The 15000-nt window shown below is 47.4% G+C and overlaps 1 protein-coding gene across 1 annotated transcript in view; it reads right to left on the reverse strand.

Annotated features, from left to right (window-relative positions):
* The window catches only part of LOC306827731 (neurocan core protein-like), a 136423-nt gene that overhangs the window by 16928 nt on the left and 104495 nt on the right, over positions 1–15000 (reverse strand). The window contains 1 exon segment of the mRNA XM_079349748.1: positions 5918–6031. Within this exon segment, the coding sequence (XP_079205874.1) occupies positions 5918–6031 (114 nt within the window).

Below are 15000 nucleotides of genomic sequence, written 5' to 3' on the forward strand. Positions count from 1 at the left end.
CAGATTATTCATGGTTCTGTCCTCAGATTATTCATGGTTCTGTCCTCAGATTATTCATGGTTCTGTCCTCAGATTATTCATGGGTGCTATGAGTGCAGTGTTGATGATCGGCTCTGTCAGAAGGGTTAATCTGTGTAATCAGCTCAGAGAGGCGTCTCTGCAGGGTGATGCTGATGACACAGCACTTTATTTACAGGAGGCTAAAAACATCCAATAACATCCTGAAGTCAGTGTCACATGCTCACAACAGCATGTAAAACAGATTACACCAGGCCCATATAAAGCAGCTGATTCACATCGTGTGTTGGAGTTAAAGGTGAGGGGCACAAACACGCCAGCTTTCTGCTGAGTCACTGTTCACACAGCAGCGGGTTTGTCAGACATGGAGCAGAGAAGCATGTGATGTGGCTGACCTTATTCTGAACCTGTGAACACAGACGCTGAGTCACGACTCACCAGGGAAGTGATGCTACGCTGTTCAATGAACTGTGACTGAACTCCAGAGTGGAGTGATGACCACATGTCTCTGTCTGTCTCAGAGTCTAACCCTAACCCTAACCCACCTTCAGGGGTTCTCACACACACACACACACACACACACACACACACACACACACACACACACACACACACACACACACACACACACACACACACACACACACACACACACACACACACACACACACACACACACACACACACATAGACACACACACACACACACACACACACAGACACACACACACACACACACACACACAGACACACACACACACACACACCTGAATGCTCTGGATTTGATTGGACCAGAGAAGGTAGGCGGGGCTTTGAAGGCCGTTTTGGACGCCCCTGGGTTTGCCAGATATGAGAGCAGTTATCAGGTGAACAGGTGTTGCAGCGATGGAAGCGGGCAGTGGAACTGCTTCAGATAGAAGTGATTGTACCCGAGCTAAAAAGCCTCTGCATGTTTCTAATAAGCTCCAGCAGCAGAAAGCTGCTCAAACTAGGATCAATGTTGGAGATGAAACATGGAGAGAGGTTAGAACGCAGAAAGCTTTACAGACCCATGCAGAGCTGGCTAAACACTGAAGCTACAGTGTCCACCACATGCAGAGCTGGCTAAACACTGAAGCTACAGTGTCTCTACATGCAGAGCTGGCTAAACACTGAAGCTACAGTGTCCACCACATGCAGAGCTGGCTAAACACTGAAGCTACAGTGTCTCTACATGCAGAGCTGGCTAAACACTGAAGCTACAGTGTCCACCACATGCAGAGCTGGCTAAACACTGAAGCTACAGTGTCCACCACATGCAGAGCTGGCTAAACACTGAAGCTACAGTGTCTCTGCATGCTGACCTGTGTGAGCATCCACTCTAGAGAGGAGGCTGCTGCATTGTTGTGAGAAAAGCCAGCATTTCAACATGACATGTTTCCTTCATGTCTGATCATGTTATCATTTCATGTCTCTACACAGCTCACTGATTGGTCCTTTAAACTTTTACTATGCAAACGGGATTTTTTTCTGTCTGAAAGTTACAGCAGTTCAAAGCCCTTTGGAAATGTCCTGCTTTTTCATTCCTCTGTGTATTGATTACTCAGCCCACAAACTCCCAGATCTCTCTGAGCAGAGCAGTAAAAAGCAGAGCCAGACATATAAAAAGACAGTTATTGAACGTCTGCCCTCTTCTCACACTCTAGGCCAAAGGTCAGCTGATTTGATGGAACTCAAAGCAGTCGAGAAACGTCCGTTCTTGTTCTCTCACTCGACCCCTGAAGAAAAGCGTCCTTTGCTAAGATCTCGAACTCTCCTTTTCAGTCCCGAACTTCGTCTTTGTTCAAAATCTTTTTAGTAATGAGATATAAGAAATGTACAGTTTAGAAAACTCACTTTTACTCTTAGTGGCAGGAGAGGCAACGCCAAACATTCATGTATTTCATTATTCTGTTGTTTAATTTAATAATGCTCCCCCGTGTGTTCCTGCAGGGGGCGCTGGAGTCCCCCGTGTGTCCCTGCAGGGGGCGCTGGAGTCCCCCGTGTGTCCCTGCAGGGGGCGCTGGAGTCCCCCAGTGTGTTCCTGCAGGGGGCGCTGGAGTCCCCCAGTGTGTCCCTGCAGGGGTCTCTGTGCTGGAAATGCTGTCTCAGCCTTATTGTGAATAACTCTTTTCCTTCATCCAATCAAAACTGCTGAGTCATCAAAACATTCCCCCGTACAGTGTGTGTGGATGGAGACATGAGCTAATCACACCTATTTGGTTTTTTGAAGCAGGCTGTAAACATGTTCATGTCTGCTGTAAAAACAGGCTGTTTGAATGGGTGTGTATGTGACTTCCTGTGCTGCTGCAGCCAGCCTCTAGTGGACACTCCAGGAACTGCAGCCAGCCTCTAGTGGACACTCCAGATACTGCAGCCAGCCTCTAGTGGACACTCCAGGTACTGCAGCCAGCCTCTAGTGGACACTCCAGGTACTGCAGCCAGCCTCTAGTGGACACTCCAGGTACTGCAGCCAGCCTCTAGTGGACACTCCAGGTACTGCAGCCAGCCTCTAGTGGACACTCCAGGTACTACAGGACTTTACACTAATGCATCAGCTTCATGTTACAGCAGAGGTTACTGCTTGGTTAAATCATGTGTCATATAAACGCAGCTTATACAAAGGATTTAAGACATTTGTCTTCTTCGTCGATGCACCAGTCGCCATTTCACAAAATACATAAATAATAATAATAAACAACGTTCAGAAGAATTTCCAAGCAGAGGGAAATGAACAGGAGTTTGGCTGCACAGCATTTAGAGAATGACCCAATCACTGATGTATTGATAGGGCGGCCATGTTTTCATGTACTGTAACAGGCTGTAAGAAGAAAAACAACAACGCAGAAGACGGGGACCCTGAGAGAGCAAACCAGCTCAACTTGTTTTTTAACAGGTTCGACGGCCCCGTCGCTGCAGCCAGTGCCTGTCCCCCCAGCACCCCTCTACACACCCCCTCCCCCCCTCTCACTCCCCCCCAACACCTCCACCAGAACAGATACAACCTCCAGTGAAAATCCATCCCCCCTCCCCCCCACCATCACCAGAGACCAGGTGAGCAAGGAGCTGAAGAGACTCCGCCCCAGGAAGGCAGCAGGCCCAGACAAGGTGTGTCCCAGGATGCTAAAGGCCTGCTCTGCTGAGCTGGGGGAGCCACTTCAGCACATCTTCAACATGAGCCTGCGGCTCGGGAAGGTTCCTGTGCTCTGGAAGACCTCGTGCCTCACCCCGGTCCCCAAGAAGAAAAACCGCAGTGAGCCAGGCGACTTCAGACCTATCGCTCTGACATCCCACGTTATGAAGACCTTTGAACGGCTGCTGCTCCAACACCTCAGACCCCAGGTCCAACACGCACAGGATCCCCTGCAGTTTGCATACCAGGCAAAGGTGGGCGTGGACGATGCCATCCTCTATCTTCTACACAGGGCTTACTCTCATCTGGACAAAGGGAGCAGCGTGATGAGAATCATGTTCTTTGATTTCTCAAGCGCTTTCGACACCATCCATCCCCCCCTACTGAGAGACAAGCTGACCGAGATGAGGGTGGACTCGCACCTGGTGAGGTGGATCACGGACTACCTCACAGAGAGACCACAGTACGTCAGACTGAAGGACTGCACATCTGACACTGTGGTCAGCAGCACCGGAGCACCACAGGGCACCGTGCTCTCCCCTGTCCTGTTCACCCTGTACACCTCTGACTTCCAGTATAACTCTGAGCTCTGCCACATGCAGAAATACTCGGACGACACTGCGATAGTTGCTTGTGTCAGGGATGGACAGGAGGAGGAGTACAGGAGCCTGATCGAGGACTTTGTGACGTGGTGCAGTGACAACCATCTGCAGCTAAACACCTCCAAGACCAAGGAGATGGTGGTGGACTTCCAAAGGAAGAAACCACATCTAGAACCTGTTTCCATCGGGGGGGTCGACGTGGAGGTGGTCAGGACCTACGGGTACCTGGGGCTGCAGCTGGATGACAAACTGGACTGGTCGCCTAACATGGACACTACCTGCAGTTAGGGATGCAGACTGGGCCATTAAAGTGCTCAGCAACATAAAGGAGCAGTGATTAGCATTAAGTGTCCAAAACAATAAGGTGAAACCAGGAGTGATTCGGGTGATTATCATTAAAGTACCCAACTATTGAGGAGCAGATTAGCATTAAGTGTTGAAGACAATAGAGTGAAACTTGACCTAGTTAGGGTGATCATGTCAACCATTACAGATGTAGCATAACACAACAGTAGGATGAAACCAGACATGATTAGGGTGATTATCATTAAAGTGACCAGTGCTCAGTAAGGTGACTATCAATATGCATTAAAGTGTCCAACTGGAGGCTGACTCTGAGGTCAGCAGTGCAGATGAGGAATGAGAAAAAAGTGAAAAAAGAGTCCAGGGTTCACCGTGTGCTTCTTCCCTGTCGTGACAGTGAAGTGTTGTACAGTCTTATGGCCTATAGGGGGACAAAAGAGTTCTTGAGTCTGTCCGTGGAGCACGACTGTGACAGCAGTCTGTCACTGAACATGCTCCTCTGCCCGGTGAAGGTGCTGTGCAGAGGGTGGTGTGTGTTGTCCATGATGGAGAGCATTTTGTCCAGAGACCTCCTCTCTACCACTGTCACCAGTGAGTCCAGCTCTGTACCCCCCACAGAGCCGGCCCTCCTCACCAGTCTGTCCAGGCGTGCTGCGTCCCTCTTCTTGCAGCTTCCTCCCCAGCACACCACGGCGTAGAAGAGGACGCTGGACACCACAGACTGGTAGAACATCTGCAGCAGCTTTTTGCAGATGTTGAAGGACCCCAGCCTTCTCAGGAAGTACAGACAACTCTGTCCCTTCCTGCCTATATCTATCTATCTATCTATCTATCTATCTATCTATCTATCTATCTATCTATCTATCTATCTATCTATCTATCTATCTATCTATCTATCTATCTACACACACAGACTGAAACACACTGAAACACACACACAGACTGAGCACTCCTGAGCTGGTGAGAGGAGTCAGTGCATTGCTTAAGGGCACCTTGGCAGTGCTGAGGCTCCTCTCCAGCTTACAGTCCAATTTCTGGACATGGTCCAGCGACCCTCCGGTTCCCAACCCAAGTCCAAGTCGCCCCCCAACAGGAGGTTTTGATGGAAGCAGCAGATTCTCATTACAGTCACAAGCTACTGGTTGGCTGTCGAGATGTCAACTCAGGCTCTCATTGGCTGTTATAGGCCTTGAATAGTGAATGGCAGATTGTAATAGAGCGCTGAGTGCGGTCGCCATGTTGCTGTGTCAGACGTGGAGTGCAAGGATTTAACCCAGTAACCCTAACCCAGTGTGAGGGTCTTTGGTCCGGGTCTGTTGGAGGATTCTTCCCAGAGAAGTGAAACTTGAAATGTTGAGCATCTTTACAGTGATGTGTCTGTTTAGATTGTCAAAAGAAGCCAAAACACTCACTACCTAACCCTAACTACTACTCACACTACCCTGACACTCACACTATCCACACACAGCTCCCTGTCATACTGGAGAGAAGACACCCTGTGCACAGAAGTCTCGAACAGGGTTAGGCTTTAAATAGAGAAACGCTCTCACGAACGTCTTCATGCTTCCATCCACAGAGCATCACATACACGGTCACAGCGAGCACATCTTTCACACCATGAACGAGTTCTGGTGTCCACACAGGCTTACGTACGTTACAGGGATGGACATGGGCCCTGATCACTAATCATGTCCTTTAGTATCTCTTCCTTTTCCTCCTCTGAGGTGTTGCACCTTCACTTCACCTACAGGTAGACTCTTCCACCATTCCTCCTCACCTGTCCATCTCTGACTCCCCTTCCCTTCTTTTCTCCTCCTCCAATCATCATACCCCTCAGAGTTACCTCTCTCACAGGTCGCTCCTCCGTAGCTGGGCAGACAGAGACAGACGAAGGAGTTGATCTCGTCGATGCAGGTTCCTCCATTCTGGCATGGATTAGACTGGCAGTCATCAATATCTGGAGGGAGAGAGAGGAGAGAGTCAGATTTGAAAAAAGCACATTTTTAAACGAGCTGCCACAAACCCTGCGAGATCAAACTGTTGGCCAGATTAGAGATGTTTCTGAGAAAGTTATAATTAAAGCCGACTGATTGAACTTCACGAGTGAGCGGTTTGGGATCCACCAAAGCGCATTATGCTAATTGTAATATGTTTGCCGGTCTGCTGTCAGACTTGAGCAGCAGGAGGCGGAGAAAGTGATGAGTGGGATGAAAGGTAAAACGAGAGAGAGACTTCAGGGAGAGAGAGAGTCTGCATCTTCACAACACCACCAACGGAAACTGTAAATCCATCTAAATAATGAAGGCTTTTGGCTGCAGCTTCACTGTGTGATAGAAAAAGTCCAGCTGTAACAGCCCAGCTTACATGAGCAGAGCGAGTGGAGGGACCTGTGTCCTTCTGTCTGGAAGCTGCAGTTTTCTCTCTTCTAGGTCCTTGCTTGTATTGTACTTCAACTCTGATTGAAGGTGTTCAGATAAAAGCTCCAGGATGTGTTTAACCTGATGCAGGCAGTTAGGGTTAGGGTCGCACCTGTGTCCACGCTCAAAGCCACACTATCTCCGGCCGGAGTCTCAAAAGCATCGGCTAGCTTTAAATAAGTGTTGAAGCGTATGCTTATCCAACACTTCCTCAAATGTCTCCATTCAAACTAAACAAACTGTGTGTGTGTGTGTCTATGTGTGTGTGTCTATGTGTGTGTGTCTATGTGTGTGTGTCTCCATTCGCCTTATTTAAACTAAATTAAAGGGATATTTTTGTTGTTATGTTGCGTTAATCAGGTCTACAACAAAAACATCCCTTTAATTTACCCCTTTATAAATCCTAAGCAAACTGTGTGTCTCTGTGTGTGCATGTGCGTGTGCGTCTATGTGTGTGTGTGTGTGTGTGTGTGTGTGTGTGTGTGTGTGTGTCTCTAACTGGTCCCGGCAGCAGCTCGGTCTCTGGGGAGCAGAGCGGAGCTCCACTTGTCTGCTGGCACAGAAATGAATGGAGGGACAAACAGGTGCAGTGTGTCACTGAACACACACACACACACACACACACACACACACACACACACACACACACACACACACACACACACACACACACACACACACACACACACACACACACACACACACACACACTCCTGAATGCTCTGGATCTGATTGGACCAGAGAAGGTAGGCGGGGCTTTGAAGGCCGTTTTGGACGCCCCTGGGTTTGCCAGATATGAGAGCAGTTATCAGGTGAACAGGTGTTGCAGCGATGGAAGCGGGCAGTGGAACTGCTTCAGATAGAAGTGATTGTACCCGAGCTAAAAAGCCTCTGCATGTTTCTAATAAGCTCCAGCAGCAGAAAGCTGCTCAAACTAGGATCAATGTTGGAGATGAAACATGGAGAGAGGTTAGAACGCAGAAAGCTTTACAGACCCATGCAGAGCTGGCTAAACACTGAAGCTACAGTGTCTCTACATGCAGAGCTGGCTAAACACTGAAGCTACAGTGTCCACCACATGCAGAGCTGGCTAAACACTGAAGCTACAGTGTCCACCACATGCAGAGCTGGCTAAACACTGAAGCTACAGTGTCTACCACATGCAGAGCTGCCTAAACACTGAAGCTACAGTGTCCACCACATGCAGAGCTGGCTAAACACTGAAGCTACAGTGTCCACCACATGCAGAGCTGGCTAAACACTGAAGCTACAGTGTCCACCACATGCAGAGCTGGCTAAACACTGAAGCTACAGTGTCTCTACATGCAGAGCTGGCTAAACACTGAAGCTACAGTGTCCACCACATGCAGAGCTGGCTAAACACTGAAGCTACAGTGTCCATCACATGCAGAGCTGGCTAAACACTGAAGCTACAGTGTCCACCACATGCAGAGCTGGCTAAACACTGAAGATTCATCATCAGTGTTACACTTTGAAGAGGAGGAGACGACAGGGAGCTTCAGACAGTAACCTGCTCCTGGTCTTTGTTTAGACAGGACCAAGTGGTGGTGCTGTTGACACCTTTAAAGGGTCTTTCACTTCTTAACCATGTGTGTGTGTGTGTGCGTGTTTCTCTGTGTGTGCGTTAACCACATCCTCACCTCCAGTGTGTGTAAGCGCTGAGAGCGTCTTGATGCAGGGAGGTGACTGAGTCCAGCAAAGACAGAGTCCATGCAGAGAGTACTCAAGGATCCATATTTCAGCCGATGACGGCATAAAACAAGGCCGATTATTTGAGTGTTTCAGTAACCTTAAACACAGAGGACGCACGTGCTGTGAACGAATCAGAGTCCACGCTAATAACTGGCTGATTGTCTCGAACATTTCAGAGTTCACTGTTCAGGACCATCAGGTAGGACGCGGCGCTCACTGTGACTTAAAAAAATAAAGAGAACAATGGCACATTTCTCGGTGACTGAGACGATGATGCACGGTAGGATTGTACGTGTCCATCGTTCTGCTGCTGAGGAGAAGACGAGCAGTGAAGAAAAAGAGGGCGTGGCATCATGAGATCTGCTCTAAAACAAGCGCTTCACGAACACGCCACCTGCTACGCCCAAACTGTCAGCTGTCTTTAAACTAGACATCTTCTCTTCTGTTGGATGCAGCGCTTTGACATCGTGGAGCGCCCAAGATAAACATGTTTTAACTTCTGTGCTCTGCCAGCTGGCAGCAACAGAGACGCTTCACGGACATTCGGAAATGTCTGTGAAGGATCTCTCTGGAGCTCAAGGAAATCCACTTCAGAGACCACTCCACTCCTACTTAGAGCAACACGCAGTGAGCACGCCAGCTTCCACGCCAGCTTCCACGCCAGCTTCCACGCCAGCTTCCACGCCAGCTTCCACGCCAGCTTCCACGCATTGATAGGTCTGTGGATGAATAAGAAGCTGCTTAAGACACAGCTGAAGCTTCCTGGACGCTGAGAGTCTCGTTTTGAATGTTAAGATGACAGAATCGTACGTAACGAGGTCAAGATGGTCGTCTTTTGTCATCAACATCAAAGAACCCTACACGGAGGACTGCATCGAACTTTTAGACCCCATTCTTCAGACATTTAACATTTGAGGAGTTCTGTAAATGTCTTGGACTTCATCGTGTCAGCGAATAGTGAATAAGCTCTTCATTAAGCGTACGGGCGGACAGCAACAATGAAGACCTTTAAAAAGAAGGTGAGAGAACTTCCTGCTGCAGAGGAAGGAGAGAAGAAGTGACTGTGCACACATTTGAAGGGTTTCTGTGAATACATGTGTCACCATGTGTGCTGAGCCAATGAAATCTCACCATGCTCAAGTAGAAGAAGCGCTCCCAGTCCTGCTTTCTGAGAGCAGAATAAAAACACGTTTTTCTGTCCACTGAATGTCAGACGAGCAGATCAAACTGCAGTCTGATCAATTACGCAGAGAACCTTTGAACCGCTAAATGTCAGCAGAGATTTCATGTCAGACAGAGAAGTACGGAGGCCATGGAGGCACATTATTAATGCTGCGTAGGAGGACACAGTGTGTGCAGCAGAGACACACAGGCTCCTCCTCACGATCACAGCTGGCTGTGTGGACCTTGGAAAGGATCTTTGTGTGTTTCAGCTTTTATTGTGAAAGATCCTGAATGATTGACTTCCTTCCTTGCCATTGGTCCAGAAACAGTGGCAGGGCGCCTCGCCTTAACGTGTGTATAATGCTTGTGTGTGTACATCAGCATTAATGAGTGTGAGCATGAAAAGAGCTGCTCAGTGGTCATCCCTCACGATGACCAAGTCACTGATTCAAGTCTAAACAACCCTTGTTTCCGTGGTTTTAGTACCCGAGTGGGTTTTTGTTCACGGCTCTGTCGGAGAAAGTTTTCTTTGTATTCAGACTTTGTGACACACCTGCATCCACTTTTCTTTGAGCATTGTTCAAATTCATGAAACCATTAAAACGTCTGAGTGAGAAATGAAACTTTAAAGAGATGGTCATCCAAAGAAGGATCTTTGACCTCTCTCAGAGATAAACATCATTTCCTGTGCTCTGGATGAGCCTTCAGGTGAGGCTGCTGGAGACGAGCTGAAAGAAGGGTGGAAGCTGAGCTGTCAGCACAGACGTTATCTTGGAATAGCTCTCTTTGTTATCTGCTGTGGGAGGGAAGTTCACCTGAGCATGGTGATGAGCGTGGAGGTCAGAGCACAGGTACCAAGCTGTGTTCTTTGAAGGACTCCTCCCTCTCCTGTTTGTCTTTATTGTAGGAGACGTCAGTCAGAAATAAAACACATATCAGCACGAGGGGCCCTGAAACATGATGACCACTAACATCTGCAGAGGTCACACAGAAATATTCTGCAGATCTCCTCAGCTCAAAATGTGTTTAATGATCTTTAAGCTGATTGTTTTGGGCTAAGTCGTCTTCATACTCACCAACACAAACAGCAGGTGAAGTTAGTGAGCAACCGGGACACAGGAGCATTGAGCTGCTGGAAACCTTCTACACATCATGTCTCTGCAGCAGGACGAACTCACAGAGAGGATCATGTCTTCTCAGGAGATTCATTTCTTCTGCTATCTCAGGAAACACCATGTTCGAGCTTTAAGGGCTTACTTTAAAACATCTTCTGCAGATTCATTGGTTCCTAATATGTTTCTTTTTCTGTTTCCCTGTAGCTTTGACTGTCTTTATGCTGAGCTCTCTTTTAAAGAAGATATATCCTAATCAAACTTAAGTTCTCTCCACCAATCACAGCGAGGCATGGTACACTGAATCAGAAACCAGAGACCAATCACAGCGAGGCATGGTACACTGAATCAGAAACCAGAGACCAATCACAGCGAGGCATGGTACACTGAATCAGAAACCAGAGACCAATCACAGCGAGGCATGGTACACTGAATCAGAAACCAGAGACCAATCACAGCGAGGCATGGTACACTGAATCAGACACCAGAGACCAATCACAGCGAGGCATGGTACACTGAATCAGAAACCAGAGACCAATCACAGCGAGGCATGGTACACTGAATCAGACACCAGAGACCAATCACAGCGAGGCATGGTACACTGAATCAGACACCAGAGACCAATCACAGCGAGGCATGGTACACTCAGAGTCAGACTGTGACGGCCTGTTTTGTCGGCTCTCTCTCTTCTTCCTCCTTTGATCGTTCTTGTGTGAATGTTGAACTCAGAAATAAAAATAGCTGTTTTTAAAGTAGCTCATCTGATTGGTGAGTTAGAGGCTATTCTTAGCATCCTGTCTCTATTTCTGTGGTGATACAAAACATGAAGAGAAAACAAATACATCCATCCATTCATCCATCCATCCATCCACCCATCCATCCATCATCCATCATCCATCCATCATCCATCCACCCATCCATCCATCATCCATCCATCCCTCCATCCATCATCCATCCACCCATCCATCATCCATCCATCCATCATCCATCCACCCATCCATCATCCATCCACCCATCCATCATCCATCCACCCATCCATCATCCATCCATCCATCATCCATCCACCCATCCATCATCCATCCACCCATCCATCATCCATCCACCCATCCATCATCCATCCATCCATCCATCCATCATCCATCATCCATCCATCATCCATCCATTCATCCATCCATCCATCCACCCATCCATCCATCATCCATCATCCATCCATCATCCATCCACCCATCCATCCATCATCCATCCATCCATCCATCCATCCATCCACCCATCCATCCATCATCCATCATCCATCCATCATCCATCCACCCATCCATCCATCATCCATCATCCATCCATCATCCATCCACCCATCCATCATCCATCCATCCATCATCCATCCACCCATCCATCATCCATCCATCCATCATCCATCCACCCATCCATCATCCATCCACCCATCCATCATCCATCATCCATCCACCCATCCATCATCCATCCACCCATCCATCATCCATCCACCCATCCATCCATCCATCCATCCATCATCCATCATCCATCCATCATCCATCCATCCATCCTCCATCCATCATCCATCCATCCATCCATCCATCCATCCACCCATCCATCATCCATCCATCATCCATCCATCATCCATCCATCCTCCATCCATCATCCATCCATCCATCCATCCATCCATCATCCATCCATCATCCATCCACCCATCCATCCATCATCCATCATCCATCCATCATCCATCCATCCATCCATCCATCATCCATCCATCCCTCCATCCATCCATCACCCATCCATCATCCATCCACCCATCCATCATCCATCCATCAATCCATCCATCCATCGTGATGGTGAAATCATTTATGAATACGATAAATCTTTATCTGAAAAGGACCGTAAACTAAACCAGAGCATCTGCTCAGAACAGCTTGTTTCTGTTTCTTTTAAATGTAAATGAGCTGTGTCTGACCACGCCCCCTCACTGGAAGGGACGTGAACTTAAAACGGCGGTCTGTGGACACATGGTGAGTTTTCCATGGTATTAATAGCTTCAACCTCATGAATCTTTCAAGCTCAATCATGAGAGAGGAGCGGGACTGTGGATGAATACAGAAGATCAGCGGGGGCGTTTCTTCATATGGGCTGGAACATAGTAGCTTTATATAAGACAAGTCCAAACAGTGTGTGTGTGTGTGTGTGTGTGTGTGTGTGTGTGGGAGGGTGAGGCAGAGAGAACGAGTGAATATACAGTCATTTATGAATATATTTGGTGCACACTCCTGTCAACATATCTAGCCTCTCCAGTCTGCAGGCATCCAGCGTGAGAGCTTGAATAACATTAATTTGATGCATGAGTACAATGACATTTCTGAAGGAATAATTGTATCGGCCTTTGACAGGAAAATATGGCAGCGAGAGAGAGAGAATGGGGGGTGGGGTCAGTGGAAGAAGACGAGGGAGGTCAGGGTTTGCAGCAGGGAGAGAAAATGAAGTATAGAAATGCAGGTTGTCGTTATTTTTCACTCCATCACTGTACTGCAGTTCTGGCCAAAGATCATCGTGCTGGAGGGTGATGGACTGGACAGGAGGATGGACTGAGGTGAGAGCAGGGCCTGTCAAATGTTTAAAAATAAAGAAATGAAATGTAAATAGGGGAGTGGAAAAATCATCGTGAATGGAAATGAGGCCCAACAGTGTGAGGGACATTTTAAAAAGCATCAGGTGTGTTTCCTGCGGGTGCGCGCTGAACAACCTGAGAGCTGCATTCAAAGAGGGAGGAAGCTGTTGTCTCAGTGTTAGTGAAAGTTACCATGGTAGGCCTGAAACCAAAGGAGGACAAAATTCACACAGAGCAGCCAGACTTCAGCAGTCGCTGCTGATGATGATGGGAGACTATAAATGATAGCTTGGATTGTTTGAATAGCGCAACACCAATAGAGTCTGCGGCTCTGAACTGACATCATGTTGAACTCGAGTTAGAAAGAGAAGGATGCTTAAAGGAACGCACACGCTGAGAAGTCAACAGCTTCTTCTACCCTCATTAATAATAACTAGAGACTCACAGGCCATCAATAATACAGAGCACAAAAACGCTGCTGCACAAACAGTTGCAGCTCCAAGCCGAGTCCTGCAGCCAGCCTGTCTCTGTGTGTGAGCATGAAGACTCCCTCTTTAATCCCTCTATCAGAGCGCCGTGCTCAGCTGACTGTGGTCAAGCACTTGCTGCTATGGACAATTAACCTCTTGGCTTTGGTCATAATTAATGTTGCCAACATCAGATATGAAGCCGTTCAGCAACACAATCAGCTCCAAAACAACACTTAGAGAGGCCATTAAAAAGCCCTCCGAGGAAAACGTCAGAGCTCAGACACACGAGCACCATCAAACGTCTATCAAACAACCAGGAAACAACCAGGAAACAACCAGGAAACAACCATCAAACAACCATCAAACGTCCATCAAACAACCAGGAAACAACCAGGAAACAACCATCAAACAACCATCAAACAACCAGGAAACAACCATCAAACAGCCATCAAACAACCAGGAAACAACCAGGAAACAACCAGGAAACAACCAGGAAACAACCATCAAACAACCAGGAAACAACCATCAAACAGCCATCAAACAACCAGGAAACAACCAGGAAACAACCAGGAAACAACCATCAAACAGCCATCAAACAGCCATCAAACAACCAGGAAACAACCATCAAACGTCCATCAAACAACCAGGAAACAACCATCAAACAACCATCAAACAACCAGGAAACAACCATCAAACAGCCATCAAACAACCAGGAAACAACCAGGAAACAACCATCAAACAACCAGGAAAAAAACCATCAAACAACCATCAAACAGCCATCAAACAACCAGGAAACAACCAGGAAACAACCAGGAAACAACCAGGAAACAACCAGGAAACAACCAGGAAACAACCATCAAACAGCCATCAAACAACCAGGAAACAACCATCAAACAACCAGGAAACAACCATCAAACAACCAGGAAACAACCATCAAACAACCAGGAAACAACCATCAAAATACCAGGAAACAACCATCAAACAACCAGGAAACAACCAGGAAACAACCATCAAACAACCAGGAAAGAACCAGGAAACAACCATCAAACAACCATCAAACAACCATCGAACAACCATCAAACAAGCATCAAACAACCATCAAAAACAATCAGGAAACAACCATCAAACAACCAGGAAACAACGATCAAACAACCAGGAAACAACCATCAAACAGCCATCAAACAACCAGGAAACAACCAGGAAACAACCAGGAAACAACCATCAAACAACCATCAAACAACCAGGAAACAACCAGGAAACAACCAGGAAACAACCATCAAACAGCCATCAAACAACCAGGAAACAACCATCAAACAACCAGGAAAAAAACCATCAAACAACCATCAAACAGCCATCAAACAACCAGGAAACAACCAGGAAACAACCATCAAACAACCATCAAACAACCATCAAACAACCATCAAACAACCATCGAACAA

This window comes from Symphodus melops (assembly GCF_947650265.1).
Source record: "Symphodus melops genome assembly, chromosome: 8".
NCBI lineage: Eukaryota > Metazoa > Chordata > Actinopteri > Labriformes > Labridae > Symphodus > Symphodus melops.